General features: G+C 39.8%; 1 protein-coding gene across 2 annotated transcripts in view; it reads left to right on the top strand.

The window, feature by feature from the left end:
- The window catches only part of gdpd4a (glycerophosphodiester phosphodiesterase domain containing 4a), a 43,279-nt gene that overhangs the window by 25,556 nt on the left and 3,791 nt on the right, over positions 1–13,932 (top strand). The window contains exons 9-17 of one of the 2 annotated variants that reach the window (XM_061718820.1): positions 1,120–1,265; positions 2,356–2,438; positions 3,695–3,845; positions 4,520–4,738; positions 4,883–5,040; positions 9,034–9,181; positions 9,325–9,407; positions 9,966–10,045; positions 11,735–11,862. In XM_061718820.1, the coding sequence (XP_061574804.1) occupies positions 1,120–1,265; positions 2,356–2,438; positions 3,695–3,845; positions 4,520–4,738; positions 4,883–5,040; positions 9,034–9,181; positions 9,325–9,407; positions 9,966–10,045; positions 11,735–11,829 (1,163 nt within the window). In that variant the 3' untranslated portion in view covers positions 11,830–11,862. The remainder of the gene's footprint in view (positions 1–1,119; positions 1,266–2,355; positions 2,439–3,694; positions 3,846–4,519; positions 4,739–4,882; positions 5,041–9,033; positions 9,182–9,324; positions 9,408–9,965; positions 10,046–11,734; positions 11,863–13,932) is intronic. The other variant, XM_061718819.1, reaches the window with a different exon arrangement.

Below are 13,932 nucleotides of genomic sequence, written 5' to 3'. Positions count from 1 at the left end.
GCCTTTGGGAATAACCAGCTAACAAACACCATATTGCCTTAACATAACTCCTCCTCAACCAAATAACTTCCCAGAACTTCCTTTTTGTACCGTTTTTTAAATTGATTTATATTTGTACATTGCTTCAACCCATCACCCAACCCATTCCATAAATCCACTCCAACAACTGAGATACACATGCTTTTCCTTTTAGAATGAAAACATTGTTTTTTGAAATTATATTTTCCTCTTAAATTATAACCCCCCTCCCTGTCACAAAACATTTTCTGTAAATTGCCTGGAAGTGAATCAGTTCTCGCTTTGAATATGATTTGTAGAGTTTTTAGTTTGACAATGTCCCAGAATTTCAACACATGCGACTTTAAAAACAGTGTGTTTGTGTGATCCTTATAACCCACATTGTGAAGTATCCTGATTGCTTTTTTTTGCAGTCTGAATAGCGGTTGTAAATTGCTTATATATGTGTTGCCCCAAACTTCCACACAATAATCCAGATATGGTAATACTAGTGATGAATACAGAATGTGCAATGATTTATAATCCAGCATGTATCTTGTTCTCCCCAATATTGCTACACTCTTTGCCAGTTTTGTTCTTATATGATTTTATATATGATTTACTTATCAGGACTTGGTTTAAAAAAAAAAATCCATCACTCAATGGGTCTTAAAAATGGGCTAATAGTTTTATATAACCTCGTAAAACCAAAAACAGGACATGGCATTAGAAGTATTGCTTGAAAATCTAGCTACACCCTTACTGTTTACTTGGGTCTTAGTCACATGTTGCTCATCAATGCACTTGTTTAACAAAGCATTAGTGTGGTGAAGGTTTTCAATATGGCTCCTGAACAAACCTCAACACATCTGTAACAACATCATTTAGGTAGTTGAGGCCTAAGTGGACATATTTGGCCTCAAACTACAACTTTGAATTAGGAACCAAAATGTGGTGCAAGTCAGCTTTAAGCAAGATTTGTTTGATATTGCTGCCTGTTTATTATTGTTGTTTGGCTCAACCTCATATGAAGATTTTATTAATAAATGTACCAACATTTGGAATCGTTAATGTATTAAATGTGCAGTAAAGTAGTTTTTTGTTGTTTTTGGTGTTAATTAGTGCGCCAGGTCGCTGTCCTGGGTCTCTACCTGTCCGTGCTGTTCTCTCTCTACCTGGTTCCTCTGGGAATGTACTCGCCCTGCATTAAAGAGGCCGGGACTCTGGGACCTGCACCCACGCTCATCGGACACAGAGGAGCTCCCATGGTAAGAGAGCTGAAGTGCAACAGCAGAACCATCTGAATGCTGATGAACTTACAAATGCATACTTAAGACCACTGGAAATGTAGGACATTACAGTTGTGAGTTTACACTGTTTCCCTAACTAAACACCATCACAGGGCACACTACAAATGCAGCTTATTTCTGACCCCCGAATTTAAATCTAGGCTAAAAACCCACCTATTTAAAGGAGCTTGAGGCTCCTTTTAAGAAATGAGACTCTCTAGCACCACCCTTCACCACGACGGCCGTTGGGGGTACTGCAGCCAACAGTGAAGCCGGCACGGGAGAACGGGGAGAACGTGCATGCAGCGTCATGTGACGTCACATCTGCAGGACAGCGCGGGAAATTCCGGTCACAATTGCAGCACATTTTGCAGCACACAGCCTGTTCAAGGCAACGGAGAGATACACTAGAGGAAACATTCTTTTTGGTTTGGAACGCTTCATCTGACATTATTACTAGAAAACTTAAAACGTATACGAATTTCTTTCATAAATCCGGCCTCAATCCTGCCTCATGCTCCTTTTTAAGATGGTTTTTAACACCCAGTAGTGTGATGAAACTTTTATCCAATTAGATGTTGTTGTATTTTATTGTTTTATTGTTTTTGAATGTTCTTATTTATCCTCCTTTATATTTATTACTTGTTGTAAAGCACTTTGGCACACCGAAAGGCTGTTTTAAAGTGCTATATCAATAAAGTACATTACATTACACTACAAAGAGGATCCCATCAGTTGCTTTTGAGTGACAACTTGGCCTCAGTGGGGGAAGAACAAAAGAACTTGACAGGAATAATAAGAGCAGATGGCTACCTCCCTTGAGCTAATGGAGTGAGGAGACAGAAGGAGAAATATTGTTGTCTAAGAAGAGGCCATAATCAGCGAGAGCATGGACGAATGTCCCTCAAGTCTGATCCTTGGCGGCGACTCTCCTCCATGTTTTATGTATTTCACTGCTCCAACACAAATGATTCAAATGAAGCCATGCATATTCCAGTTGTCCGTTGAAGATGTGGGTGTTATAACTACATGTGTATTGAGAGTTATTGTGTGTTTTGTGCTTTTGTAGCTTGCTCCGGAGAATACTGTCATGTCGTTTGAAAAGGCAGTGGAAGCTGGAGGAGAAGGACTGGAGACTGATGTGACCATCAGGTAATAACTATAATACCTGTATCGTAATGAAGGTATGGGTGGTCAGTTCATGCATGTTACTGTGTTACTGTGGAAAATACTGTTAAATGTTCTTTATAAGATGCAATATGGAAATATTTTAAATCCTGGAAGCTTCCTTGTCTTTGCTGGCGGGATTATGTCTTCAGCACAGGGTTATAATAGTTTTGAATTTTTCATTTTAGTTTAGTTTTATTTCATTTTGACTTTTTCTACTTCAATTCAGTTAGTTTTCATTCGTTTTTAGTGTGGGTTTGCTAGTTTTTATTAGTTTTTATATTTTCAAAAATGCTTAGTTTTAGTTTAGTTTTTATTAGTTTTAGTTTAGTTTTAGTTTTGACGTCACGGACCGTGAGGCGTTAAGGTGCCGTAGCTGCCAGTTGGAGATTAACGGCCAGAGCTGAATAAATTGATCATACCAAGAGGCTTATACTGACAGGGACGAAATCAGAGTAAATTATATCTATAATTTCAGTTTGTTTTAGTTAGTTTTCTAAACACGCAATATAGTTTCAGTTAGTTATCGTTTTTGTCTTTTAATTTTCGTTTTTATTTAGTTCAGTTAACAAAATAGTTTTTTCAATTTTAGTTTTCGTTATTTCGTTCGTTTTCGTGAACGATAATAACTCTGCTTCAGCATGACCCATCCTGAGAGGAAGTTCATAATGACACACCTTTTGAGTTAGATAAAACCGGCTACCTGAGTCATTTAAAGACATTCCTGTGACATGTTCACCTTGAGTGAAATTTGTCAGGCTGTTAAACGCCTAATAACTTAAAGTCATGACTTGTTTTTATTTGCAGCTGAAGTTATCATCAGGACAGTTTTCTTCAGTGAACTGCATCCAAGTGTGTGTGTGTGTGTGTGTGTGTGTGTGTGTGTTTTTTTGTTTTTTTTTTATGCTGATTAAATGCTGTCATGCTACGTTAAGGTGATTACTGCCATGCTAATCCAGTTAGCAATTAGGTGTCACATCAACCGACAGCTTTGGGTTTAGCGCACGACCTTACAGCCTGGAAGCAGGTGGATTAGCAGCATGGCACGACTCGCCATGAGCAGGTTAACTTCATCTAATGCTCTTAGTGACCTTTGTGAGTCTCGGGCTTTCACGTAAGAACCAGTCTGTGTGAATGGTTTTGAATTCTTCAGAGTTTCTGTTTTTGTTTTTTTGTCTTGCCTTGGTCTTTTCCCCCCTTTGTTTTATAACTCACCTATATGTTTCTGTTTCTGCGTGTAGTTATGATGGCGTTCCCTTCCTGATGCACGACTCCACGCTGAGGAGGACCACCAACGTCGCAGAGGTTTTCCCAAATCGAACCCACCTTGATGCGTCCATGTTTACCTGGGCCGAGTTACAGCAGTTGAACGCTGGCGACTGGTTCTTATCGGTGCGACCAACGGACTCATGCACCTGCAGCACAACACAAAGTCCTTTCACTGGACAAAAAATAATCATTTCACAAAATCAATTTCACAGCAACACGTCTGACCTGCCTTCCTTTGAGCTTGATAAAATGTGAAGGTTTATTATGTTTTATTTCAGACAAAGCTCTGAACCACGAAATGTTTCATCAGTGTGTGTGTGTGTGTGTGTGTGTATGTGTGTTTGTTTCTGTATTTATAAATCTATTTATTTAGTTTATTCAGAGATTTAAGAAAGATATAAGGCTTCTGCAGATGGTTCTAAACCAAAAAACCCTCAGACATTTTCTGAAAGGCAAATGAAAACATTTTCTTTAATTACTTTCTCTCCCGACTATGTTACTTATAAGTGGGGTCATAGAGGGGACTCCTAGGAAGGAAAAAATAATCGATTATTTCTTCTCAAGGAGAAAAACTAACTTTCATTAGACCAGACAGTTGATCATTTTGTTTTTTTAAATTTGAACTAAACCTTGAATATAAATGGGTTTCCTAAAATGTGGACATCCTCTTTATAGCTGAAGCTGGTGAGCTACATGAAGTGAACTGTCTTAATAATCAATTTACTGTGAATTTCTTGAATGACCCGCAATTTTTTCTTTGTTTCTGTGATTACAACAAACCCACTTTCCTGTTACAGAGGGATCCGTTTGGGACTGCGTCATCCCTGTCTGAGACGGATCACTCCCAGGCCCAGAACCAGTCCGTTCCCTCATTGGCACAGTTCCTGAACGTGGCAGCAAAAAGTGGCAAACTCGTGCTGTTTGATCTGCGCAAACCACCGTATGATCATCCGTACAGTCAGTCGTACATCAACACCACCCTGCAGGTCGTGCAGGCCCACATCAACTCATCCCAGGTACTGCTCAAGGTGGACGCATGCAGATAATATCAACTGCAATGATCAGTTTTCAGTCTAGAGGTATTTTTTCCACATTTATTTCCAGTGAGTTTCATCTCTTCCTACTTTTGTGGCTGTGTGTTTACTTGGATGTGTGTGAAGGTGCTGTGGCTGCCATCAGAAGACAGAGAGCTGGTCCAGGCTGCAGACCCAGAGCTGCAGCAGACCTCAGGGGAAAAGGCCTCCATTCAGGAGCTGACAGACAGCCACATCACCAGACTGAACCTGCACTACAGCACCATGTCTCAGCAGCAGATCCGGTACGCACTCATTCTCCCCTGGCACAGCTGAATTCATTCAATACACAATCATTTCAAGGACATTTGGAGCAAATATTTGTGGTTGCTCTATTTGTACTGATGATTCACAGACACTCTGCAGAAAAGATGTGTGTACTTGCAAAAATAAACACCAATCGCCACCCAGAACCTGCTGCACAGTGGGAATTTAAAACAGAAATGACATCACACGGGCCGCTCGGTGGCGCAGTGGGTTAAGCAGCGGCTCATATACTGAGGCTACAGTCCTCCTCCTGCAGCGGTCGTGGATTCGAATCCAGCCCGCGCACCTTTGCTGCGTGTCTTCCCCGTTCTCTCTCTCTACCCCTTTCCAGTCTGCATCTCCAATAAAGGGCCACTAGAGCCCAAAAAAATCTTAAAAAAAAAAAAAAAAAAAAGAAGAAATGACATCACAGATTTTTTTATAACCGTACAAAATAGGGTTGGGCGATATGGACCAAAAGTCATATCTCGATATTTTCAAGCTGAATGGCGATACTCGATATATATCGATATTTTTTCTGTGCCATAATTGGGGTTTCCCCCAAAGCATTATAGCATAGCATCTCTGTTAGCTTCATTTTTTTCTGAGGCAAACCCTTAAAAAAGTTTTAATACAAAGCCTCGTGCCAAATGTCACACAGGTTCCTTTATTAACAGAGGTCTGCACAATATCAAAATGTATAAAACAAATGAAATAAAAATAAACTGCCTGCATATATAGAATAAAAATGCTTCTTGAATAAAATAAAACAAATATCCCTTTCCTGCATAACAATTAAATTAAAATACACTGTGCAATTAATACAATGTAGACAGTAACAGGCAGACTTTTCCACTGAGGTTGACAGTTGTGCAAATAACAAAACATTTGTGCAAATCTCAAATAAAACATTCAAGTCAATTTGTCACAAAATAAGCGATTTCAAAATCATAAAAAAAAAAAAAAAAAATTAAACCGATATAAACAATATTGTTTCGTACCATATCGCGTTTGAAAATATATCGATATATATTAAAATCTCGATATATCGCCCAGCCCTAGTACAAAACGGGGCTGGGCAAAAAGCAAAAAGGTTAACCTCCACAACCATAAACCCTGTAAAAGAAACGCAGATTCATTCTTGTTTGGATTCCTAGCGTGAACAAAGGCTGAAAATGCATTAATAAATGACAATGACCTCCACGTAGTGTAAATCAAAGCACGCAGTTATGCAATCTCATCCAGCTGCACCTACTGTACGTATGTGATAAATGTGACATTTTACTTTACTTTTCAAATGTTCTCTTTTGTGTTTGAGTCAGTGAAAGTAGTTCTGTAACTCGTACAGATGGGCACCGTTTCTTCAGTGAGCCCATCTTGTTGGGTGTAGAATCACCTCTGTGAAGTGAACAGGTGGAGGGAGAGGAGGACAGGTAGCGCTTGAGTGGGTGGAGCTTTCTAAAAAGGGAAATGGAGGCAAGAACATATTTTTGGGAGAACATGATCAGTAGGAGGGAAAGAGAAGATGAAAAGCAGTGAGGGGGAGAAGGACTACGTGTGTGTGGGAGAAAAGAATATGGAAAAGAAAACTCTGAAAACCTTGTGAAAGATGGTAAAGTGACAGTTTTTAAATGCAACTCAGTCAGCTGAAAGTTTTCTCTTGTTACTGTTCATCTTTGTTGTAAAATCTACAAACATGAACATTTTAAGCTTTGATAACTCTTTCATCAAAACAAGCCTGTCTGCATATTGTTATGCTGCGTGGTGACACTTAATATGCTTATTGACTAAAACCAGCAGATTGTGTGATGAAAAATTCAGTCTCTGCTACTTGATTAAACCCAAGCGGCTGAGAGCAGCAACATAACAGCCTTGTGTACAGACTGGTATTCTGCTCCAAAAAGATTAACACTGACCTTAAAGATGTTTTTGTCTACTCGAATCGTAAGAATGAATCATCCTTTGTGCCTTAAAATCAGTATGCTTGCTCTGTTTCAATGTCATTCTGCATCGAGACGCCTTATGTATGTTTTGACCCTTTTGCATGCAACTGTTTAATTAAATCCACTGAAATCTGGATCGTTTCTCAAGTCTTGGGAACTTAGATGCTCAGATTCAGTCCAGTTATTCGCCTACTTGGAAATAACATATTAAAGAGCATTTGATGGGTTTTTCCACAACATTATGTTAATTATGTTTTGTGCCTCTATTGAAGGATTTTCTGCAGGAAATAATACGCTCTTCTTTCTTTTTAATTGACAGTAAACTTTCATAACAGTTTTTTAAAATACAATCCATGTATTATTTTAACTTTTTTAAAGGTCGCAGCGACAAGTCAGATATTTTCTTTCATGTTGGACGCTGCTGGTCCAGTTTACCCGCTCAGCAGCGGTTCAGACTCCGACCAGTGTCATATTGACCAGTTTGTCCTGATTTGTAGTTAATAAGTTTTATCGATGCATCGCTGATTAATAGTTGTCTTTTTTTCCTAAAAAAGATCATCTTAAGTGACGTGTTGACATCAATAAGGTTGTTTGTATCAATTAACAAATATTACAGGCAGTTAAAAGTGTCTCCTAACTTTTTAATGAGAGAAACTACTTAAAGCCCAGAGTAGAAATCATAACAAAGCTCCAGTTTGGTTGGGTTCTTCAGGTTGCATATACTTTGTACCTTATAAACGTCTCTAAATGTCACATTTTCAAGATCTTCTAATGTAGGTTGTGTTTGTTATTCGTTTTGTTGTTGTGATGTCTGTTTGGTAGAAATGGGTGATATTTGACCGTTCACGATAAACCGTAAATCCACGGAAGGAAGGAAGGAAGGAAGGAAGGAAGGAAGGAAGGAAGGAAGGAAGGAAGGAAGGAAGGAAGGAAGGAAGGAAGGAAGGAAGGAAGGAAGGAAGGAAGGAAGGAAGGAAGGAAGGAAGGAAGGAAGGAAGGAAGGAAGGAAGGAAGGAAGGAAGGAAGGAAGGAAGGAAGGAAGGAAGGAAGGAAGGAAGGAAGGAAGGAAGGAAGGAAGGAAGGAAGGAAGGAAGGAAGGAAGGAAGGAAGGAAGGAAGGAAGGAAGGAAGGAAGGAAGGAAGGAAGGAAGGAAGGAAGGAAGGAAGGAAGGAAGGAAGGAAGGAAGGAAGGAAGGAAGGAAGGAAGGAAGGAAGGAAGGAAGGAAGGAAGGAAGGAAGGAAGGAAGGAAGGAAGGAAGGAAGGAAGGAAGGAAGGAAGGAAGGAAGGAAGGAAGGAAGGAAGGAAGGAAGGAAGGAAGGAAGGAAGGAAGGAAGGAAGGAAGGAAGGAAGGAAGGAAGGAAGGAAGGAAGGAAGGAAGGAAGGAAGGAAGGAAGGAAGGAAGGAAGGAAGGAAGGAAGGAAGGAAGGAAGGAAGGAAGGAAGGAAGGAAGGAAGGAAGGAAGGAAGGAAGGAAGGAAGGAAGGAAGGAAGGAAGGAAGGAAGGAAGGAAGGAAGGAAGGAAGGAAGGAAGGAAGGAAGGAAGGAAGGAAGGAAGGAAGGAAGGAAGGAAGGAAGGAAGGAAGGAAGGAAGGAAGGAAGGAAGGAAGGAAGGAAGGAAGGAAGGAAGGAATTCCCGTTGATGTTTCTGTGTAACAAACATGGTGGATCTGAGTCATTACAGTTTTATCGTTACAAAGGTGGAGTTGAATTGGTATATTTTTATCGTAATTTATATCGTTATCGGGATAAATGCCAGAAATGATCGTGATAAATGTTTTAGTCCATACCACCCAGCCCTACTGTTTGGTAAAGCTTCCTAGCTTACTCGTTTACTTTTCTGCTGTCAGCTTCTGGTACATGTGGTTATTTTCTATGTGCAGCCTGGAGTTACGAGGTGTTCATGTTCCTCTCACTTCATTTCACCCTCAGGACCAAGTAACAAAGGAGACGCTTTGATCTGATCCCGCTAGGTCTTTAATTGAAGAACTTCTGTCATCTCTCACAGTACTTTTCTTCTTTTCCTTTCAACCCCCTCTCTGTCTCTGCGCAGGAAGTACCTGTCGGTGAACATCAGTACCAACCTGTATGTGATCAGTCAGCCATGGCTGTACACGCTGGCCTGGTGTGCTGGAGCACAGTCTGTCACCACCAACTCCATTCACATCCTGTCTGGGATGAGCAGGCCCCTCTTCCTCATGGTGAGCACATTCCGCTTACAAAGGACTTTTGAAGTTTGTTTTATGTAAAAGGCTTTTATCATCTTTGCATCTAATTTGATTAAGGCTTTGATTTAAATTCAAGTCCTTTTAACAATATTCATGATGTCTTTGTCTCCCTCCAGACCTCTGAGAACTACAGTCTAATGTGGACTCTTACTGATGTGGTGTCTGCCGTCCTCATTTTTGCCATTTTCGTATTCCATTGGTAAGAAGCACATCAGCACACGTTAATCCTCTGCAGTAAACTGAAACTTCTGGTGTTGGATCTGCTGAAAAGCTATGATGTTTTATTACTGATAAGATATCTGAGATGTCACCGTGGCTGTAATGTGAGGGAAGGGCAGTCAAATATGTTTTTGATTGACGTGAGGTTAGAAAATATGGGAGGGAGGCAAATATGACGATGCAGGACTGAAGGACGACTCAATAAGGTAATACTAGCTGATGCATAAGAACTGGTGTTTTATTCACCTGATACATTTATATCAGAATATTTATAAGCCTCTAATCATGAAATGCACTACGGTTGTATTATATAGTATTTTTAAACTGTAATACAGCAGCAAACAACTACTTGCTTTGTGGAAACATCACACTGAAAGCACTAGGCGTGAACAGACGTGCACGTGTCCTGCCCAGTGTTCACATCAAAGTCGATGCAGGGCCACACGTGGCAGCCTTGAGGCTTTGATCAACACGCGGATGCGGCAGGTTGTGCTCCGCTGCTCTGCTCTGCTCTGATCCTCTGCTCCGTGTGCTGCAGGTGGAGAGAGAGAGGCCTGCCCTTCTGGTCCGGCAGCCGCCAGACGCGCGAGAACGGCCCGTACAGCAAGTTCAGGACAGGTAGGACGGTTCTCTGGTGACACGCTGTCTCACACTTCACTTCATTTGTCCAGTTTCTTCTGAGACCGTGACATGTTCAATATTAAGTTAGGTCTAAACTGAGCATCTCCGGAACAGCCATAGAGAAGAGAAAAACAACAACATAAGATAAAGTTTTATTTTTTAATGTATCTTTTCTTATTTTGTGATAATTGCAAAAGGATGTCTAGAATCAAAAACTGTACGTTTTATAGCAGGTTGTTGGAAAAACATAGTTAACCCTTAATTAAGAGGAATAAGACTAAGTTACATCCCTGGTGAACATCACAGAGTTAGTATGAGTCTGTAAGCGTTAGTATGAGTCTGCAAGAGTTAGTATGAGTCTGCAAGAGTTAGTATGAGTCTGTAAGAGTTAGTATGAGTCTGTAAGCGTTAGTATGAGTCTGCAAGAGTTAGTATGAGTCTGTAAGAGTTAGTATGAGTCTGTAAGAGTTAGTATGAGTCTGCAAGAGTTAGTATGAGTCTGCAAGAGTTAGTATGAGTCTGTAAGAGTTAGTATGAGTCGGTAAGAGTTAGTATGAGCCGGTAAGAGTTAGTATGAGTCGGTAAGAGTTAGTATGAGTCGGTAAGAGTTAGTATGAGCCGGTAAGAGTTAGTATGAGTCTGTAAGAGTTAGTATGAGTCTGTAAGCGTTAGTATGAGTCTGTAAGCGTTAGTATGAGTCTGCAAGAGTTAGTATGAGTCGGTAAGAGTTAGTATGAGCCGGTAAGAGTTAGTAAGAGTCTGTAAGAGTTAGTAAGAGGCTGTAAGAGTTAGTATGAGTCTGTAAGAGTTAGTATGAGTCTGTAAGCGTTAGTATGAGTCTGCAAGAGTTAGTATGAGTCTGCAAGAGTTAGTATGAGTCTGTAAGCGTTAGTATGAGTCTGCAAGAGTTAGTATGAGTCTGCAAGAGTTAGTATGAGTCTGTAAGAGTTAGTATGAGTCTGTAAGCGTTAGTATGAGTCTGCAAGAGTTAGTATGAGTCTGTAAGAGTTAGTATGAGTCTGCAAGAGTTAGTATGAGTCTGCAAGAGTTAGTATGAGTCTGCAAGAGTTAGTATGAGTCTGTAAGAGTTAGTATGAGTCTGCAAGAGTTAGTATGAGTCTGTAAGAGTTAGTATGAGTCTGTACGCGTTAGTATGAGTCGGTAAAAGTCGGTAGGAGTTGGTGAGAGTTAGTATGAGTCAGTAGTATTTAGTAGTATTTAGTAAGAGTTAGTATGAGTTTGTAAGAGTTAGTATGAGTCAGTAGTATTTAGTAGGAGTTAGTATGAGTTTGTAAGAGTTAGTATGAGCCGGTAAGAGTTAGTATGAGTCGGTAAGAGTCAGTTGGAGTCAGTATGAGACAGTAAGAGTCAGTAAAAGATAGTATGAGTCAGTAGTATTTAGTAGGAGTTAGTAAGAGTCAGTAGGAGGATCCAGGAGACCAGCCCATCTCCTTAAAGGTCATGATTACACCGTCTGTTTCTGATATATATCCAGCTGGGTATCAACGGCCGATAGATAAATTATCCTATTTATTGATTGACATCTTTGCATGCAATAATCACCTGCTGTGTGTGTTGTGTGTTGTGTGTGTGTCTCTGTGGTGTGTGTGTGTGTGTGTGTGTGTGTGTGTGTGTGTGTGTGTGTGTGTGTGTGTGTGTGTGTGTGTGTGTGTGTGTGTGTGTCAGACTCTGCAGAGGTCATCTGTGTGGGATGGAACCCTCTCCACTCTGATCCTCCCGCTGGAGCTCTTGTCTCCCTCCCCCTGGTCTTCAACCCATGACACCCTGCATGCCATGTCTCCATTCAGAACCCTGTATGACCCATGTATCTTCTTTGAACTGCATACGTTTCTGTGTTTGCTGAGCATCAAATGTCATGAATCTGAACTATAGAATGACAGGACTTCTAGCAGAAGAGCAGAGTTTGAAATCAGTCAGTATTTGTTTATTAGAAACAAAAACCTCTACGATTGAGATTCAGCGTAGGCATCCTGACTGCCCGAAAGACAGTTTTTACTGTTGGTATACCACCTGCATCCTTATTATCAAAGAGTCTGCTTGTTTGCATACAGTATCAGCTAAAATTTGTTTCCCTCAAAGCAAACCAATTTATGAGTATAGCAACAAAAAATATTGGCAACAAACACCCAAATTAACTTTGAGACGACACTATTTCAAATATGGATATATAATAGAAAGTGTCTCAGAGCTGGTCACCATGTGATGCATCAAAATGAAGAGACAGTTACAGAAGAGAAGCTGACGGTGACCAAAGGTTTTTACTTTACTGCACTTGTTCCTGCAGAGCTGTAGCTGCAGAACTGGCCACTCCCACTGAACTGCGTTGAGTTGCAACTAATCTGATTATCTGATAGTAAATCTGCTCCCTAATCGTAATTTTACAACTACAATCACAGAAAACTGCCTCTCTCTGTTCTGGTTGACTTTGGTAAGACTTATTTGAACACTTGAGTTACAGTAGGGCTGGGCGATATGGACCAAAAGTCATATCTCGATATTTTCTAGCTGAATGGCGATACTCGATATATATCGATATTTTTTTCTGTGCCATAATTGGGGTTTCCCCCAAAGCATTATAGCATAGCATCTCTGTTAGCTTCATTTTTTTCTGAGGCAAACCCTTAAAAAAACAGTCAGTTTTAATACAAAGCTTCGTGCCAAATGTCACACATGTTCCTTTATTAACAGAGGTCTGCACAATATCAAAATGTATAAAACAAATGAAGTAAAAATAAACTGACTGCATATATATAATTTGCTTCTTGAATAAAATAAAACAAATATCCCTTTCCTGCATAACAATTAAATTAAAATACACTGTGCAATTAATACAATGTAGACAGTAACAGGCTCTTTTCCACTGAGGTTGACAGTTGTGCAAATAACAAAACATTTGTGCAAATCTCAAATAAAACATTCAAGTTAATTTGTCCCAAAATAAACTATATCAATTATTTTTTTTTTAAATCGATATAAACGATATTGTCTCGTACCATATCGCGTTTGAAAATATATCGATATATATTAAAATCTCGATATATCGCCCAGCCCTAAGTTACAGAAAGTTACACAAACTCAGTGAAACTGTCTCACTGGACAACATAGACGACCTCCAGCAGAGAAGCAGTATTTAAAGCCATGGATGTGTTAATCATGCACCAAAGAGTACGAGTGAAATGGGATGCTAATAACCCCGGAGAAGATCCAGATAATGTTGATTAATGTTGTAAAATAGGGTGTCGACCTTGGATGCGGGTGTGTTATTGCCCTTTATGCCTCATCTGTGCATTTTTATGGCCGCCTTGCTCCTGTTTTTATTGCCGTAAACTGTCGTCTCATTATTTGTGGTCGACTGCCTGTTTGTACTGAACTACCTTCACTTCACCCCCTCGTTCATGTCCCTCGTCCCCCCTGCCTTCCTCCTCCTCCTCCTCCTCCTCCTCCTCAGTATGGCCTCTGTAATACCCACGAGTCCCTGTCATTACCCGATGTGAGTCGCTACCCGATTTGAGTCACACATGCGCAGTCCAACATCTTTTCAACAGCCTTTTTTCATCACTAAAACTTTTATAGGAAATCCAAATCCAGCTCTATGAATGTAAAATGATTGTAATGTAATGTTAAAAATGTGTTAGTTTATACCATTCCCAACTGAAAAAATATGAACATATCTATGCATCTCTCTCTATATATGATCATATCTAAACACACACACACTATATATATATATATATATATATATATATATATATATATATATATATATATATATACTACTCACAATAAGTTAGGGATATTGTGAGAGACTATTTTTATTGTCTACATTTTTGGGGTAATATTAAACTAATGAAAATGGTGTTTCT

The sequence above is a fragment of the Cololabis saira genome, chromosome 4 (assembly GCF_033807715.1).
Source record: "Cololabis saira isolate AMF1-May2022 chromosome 4, fColSai1.1, whole genome shotgun sequence".
Lineage (NCBI taxonomy): Eukaryota > Metazoa > Chordata > Actinopteri > Beloniformes > Belonidae > Cololabis > Cololabis saira.
This window is presented reverse-complemented; position numbering and strand designations above follow the sequence as displayed.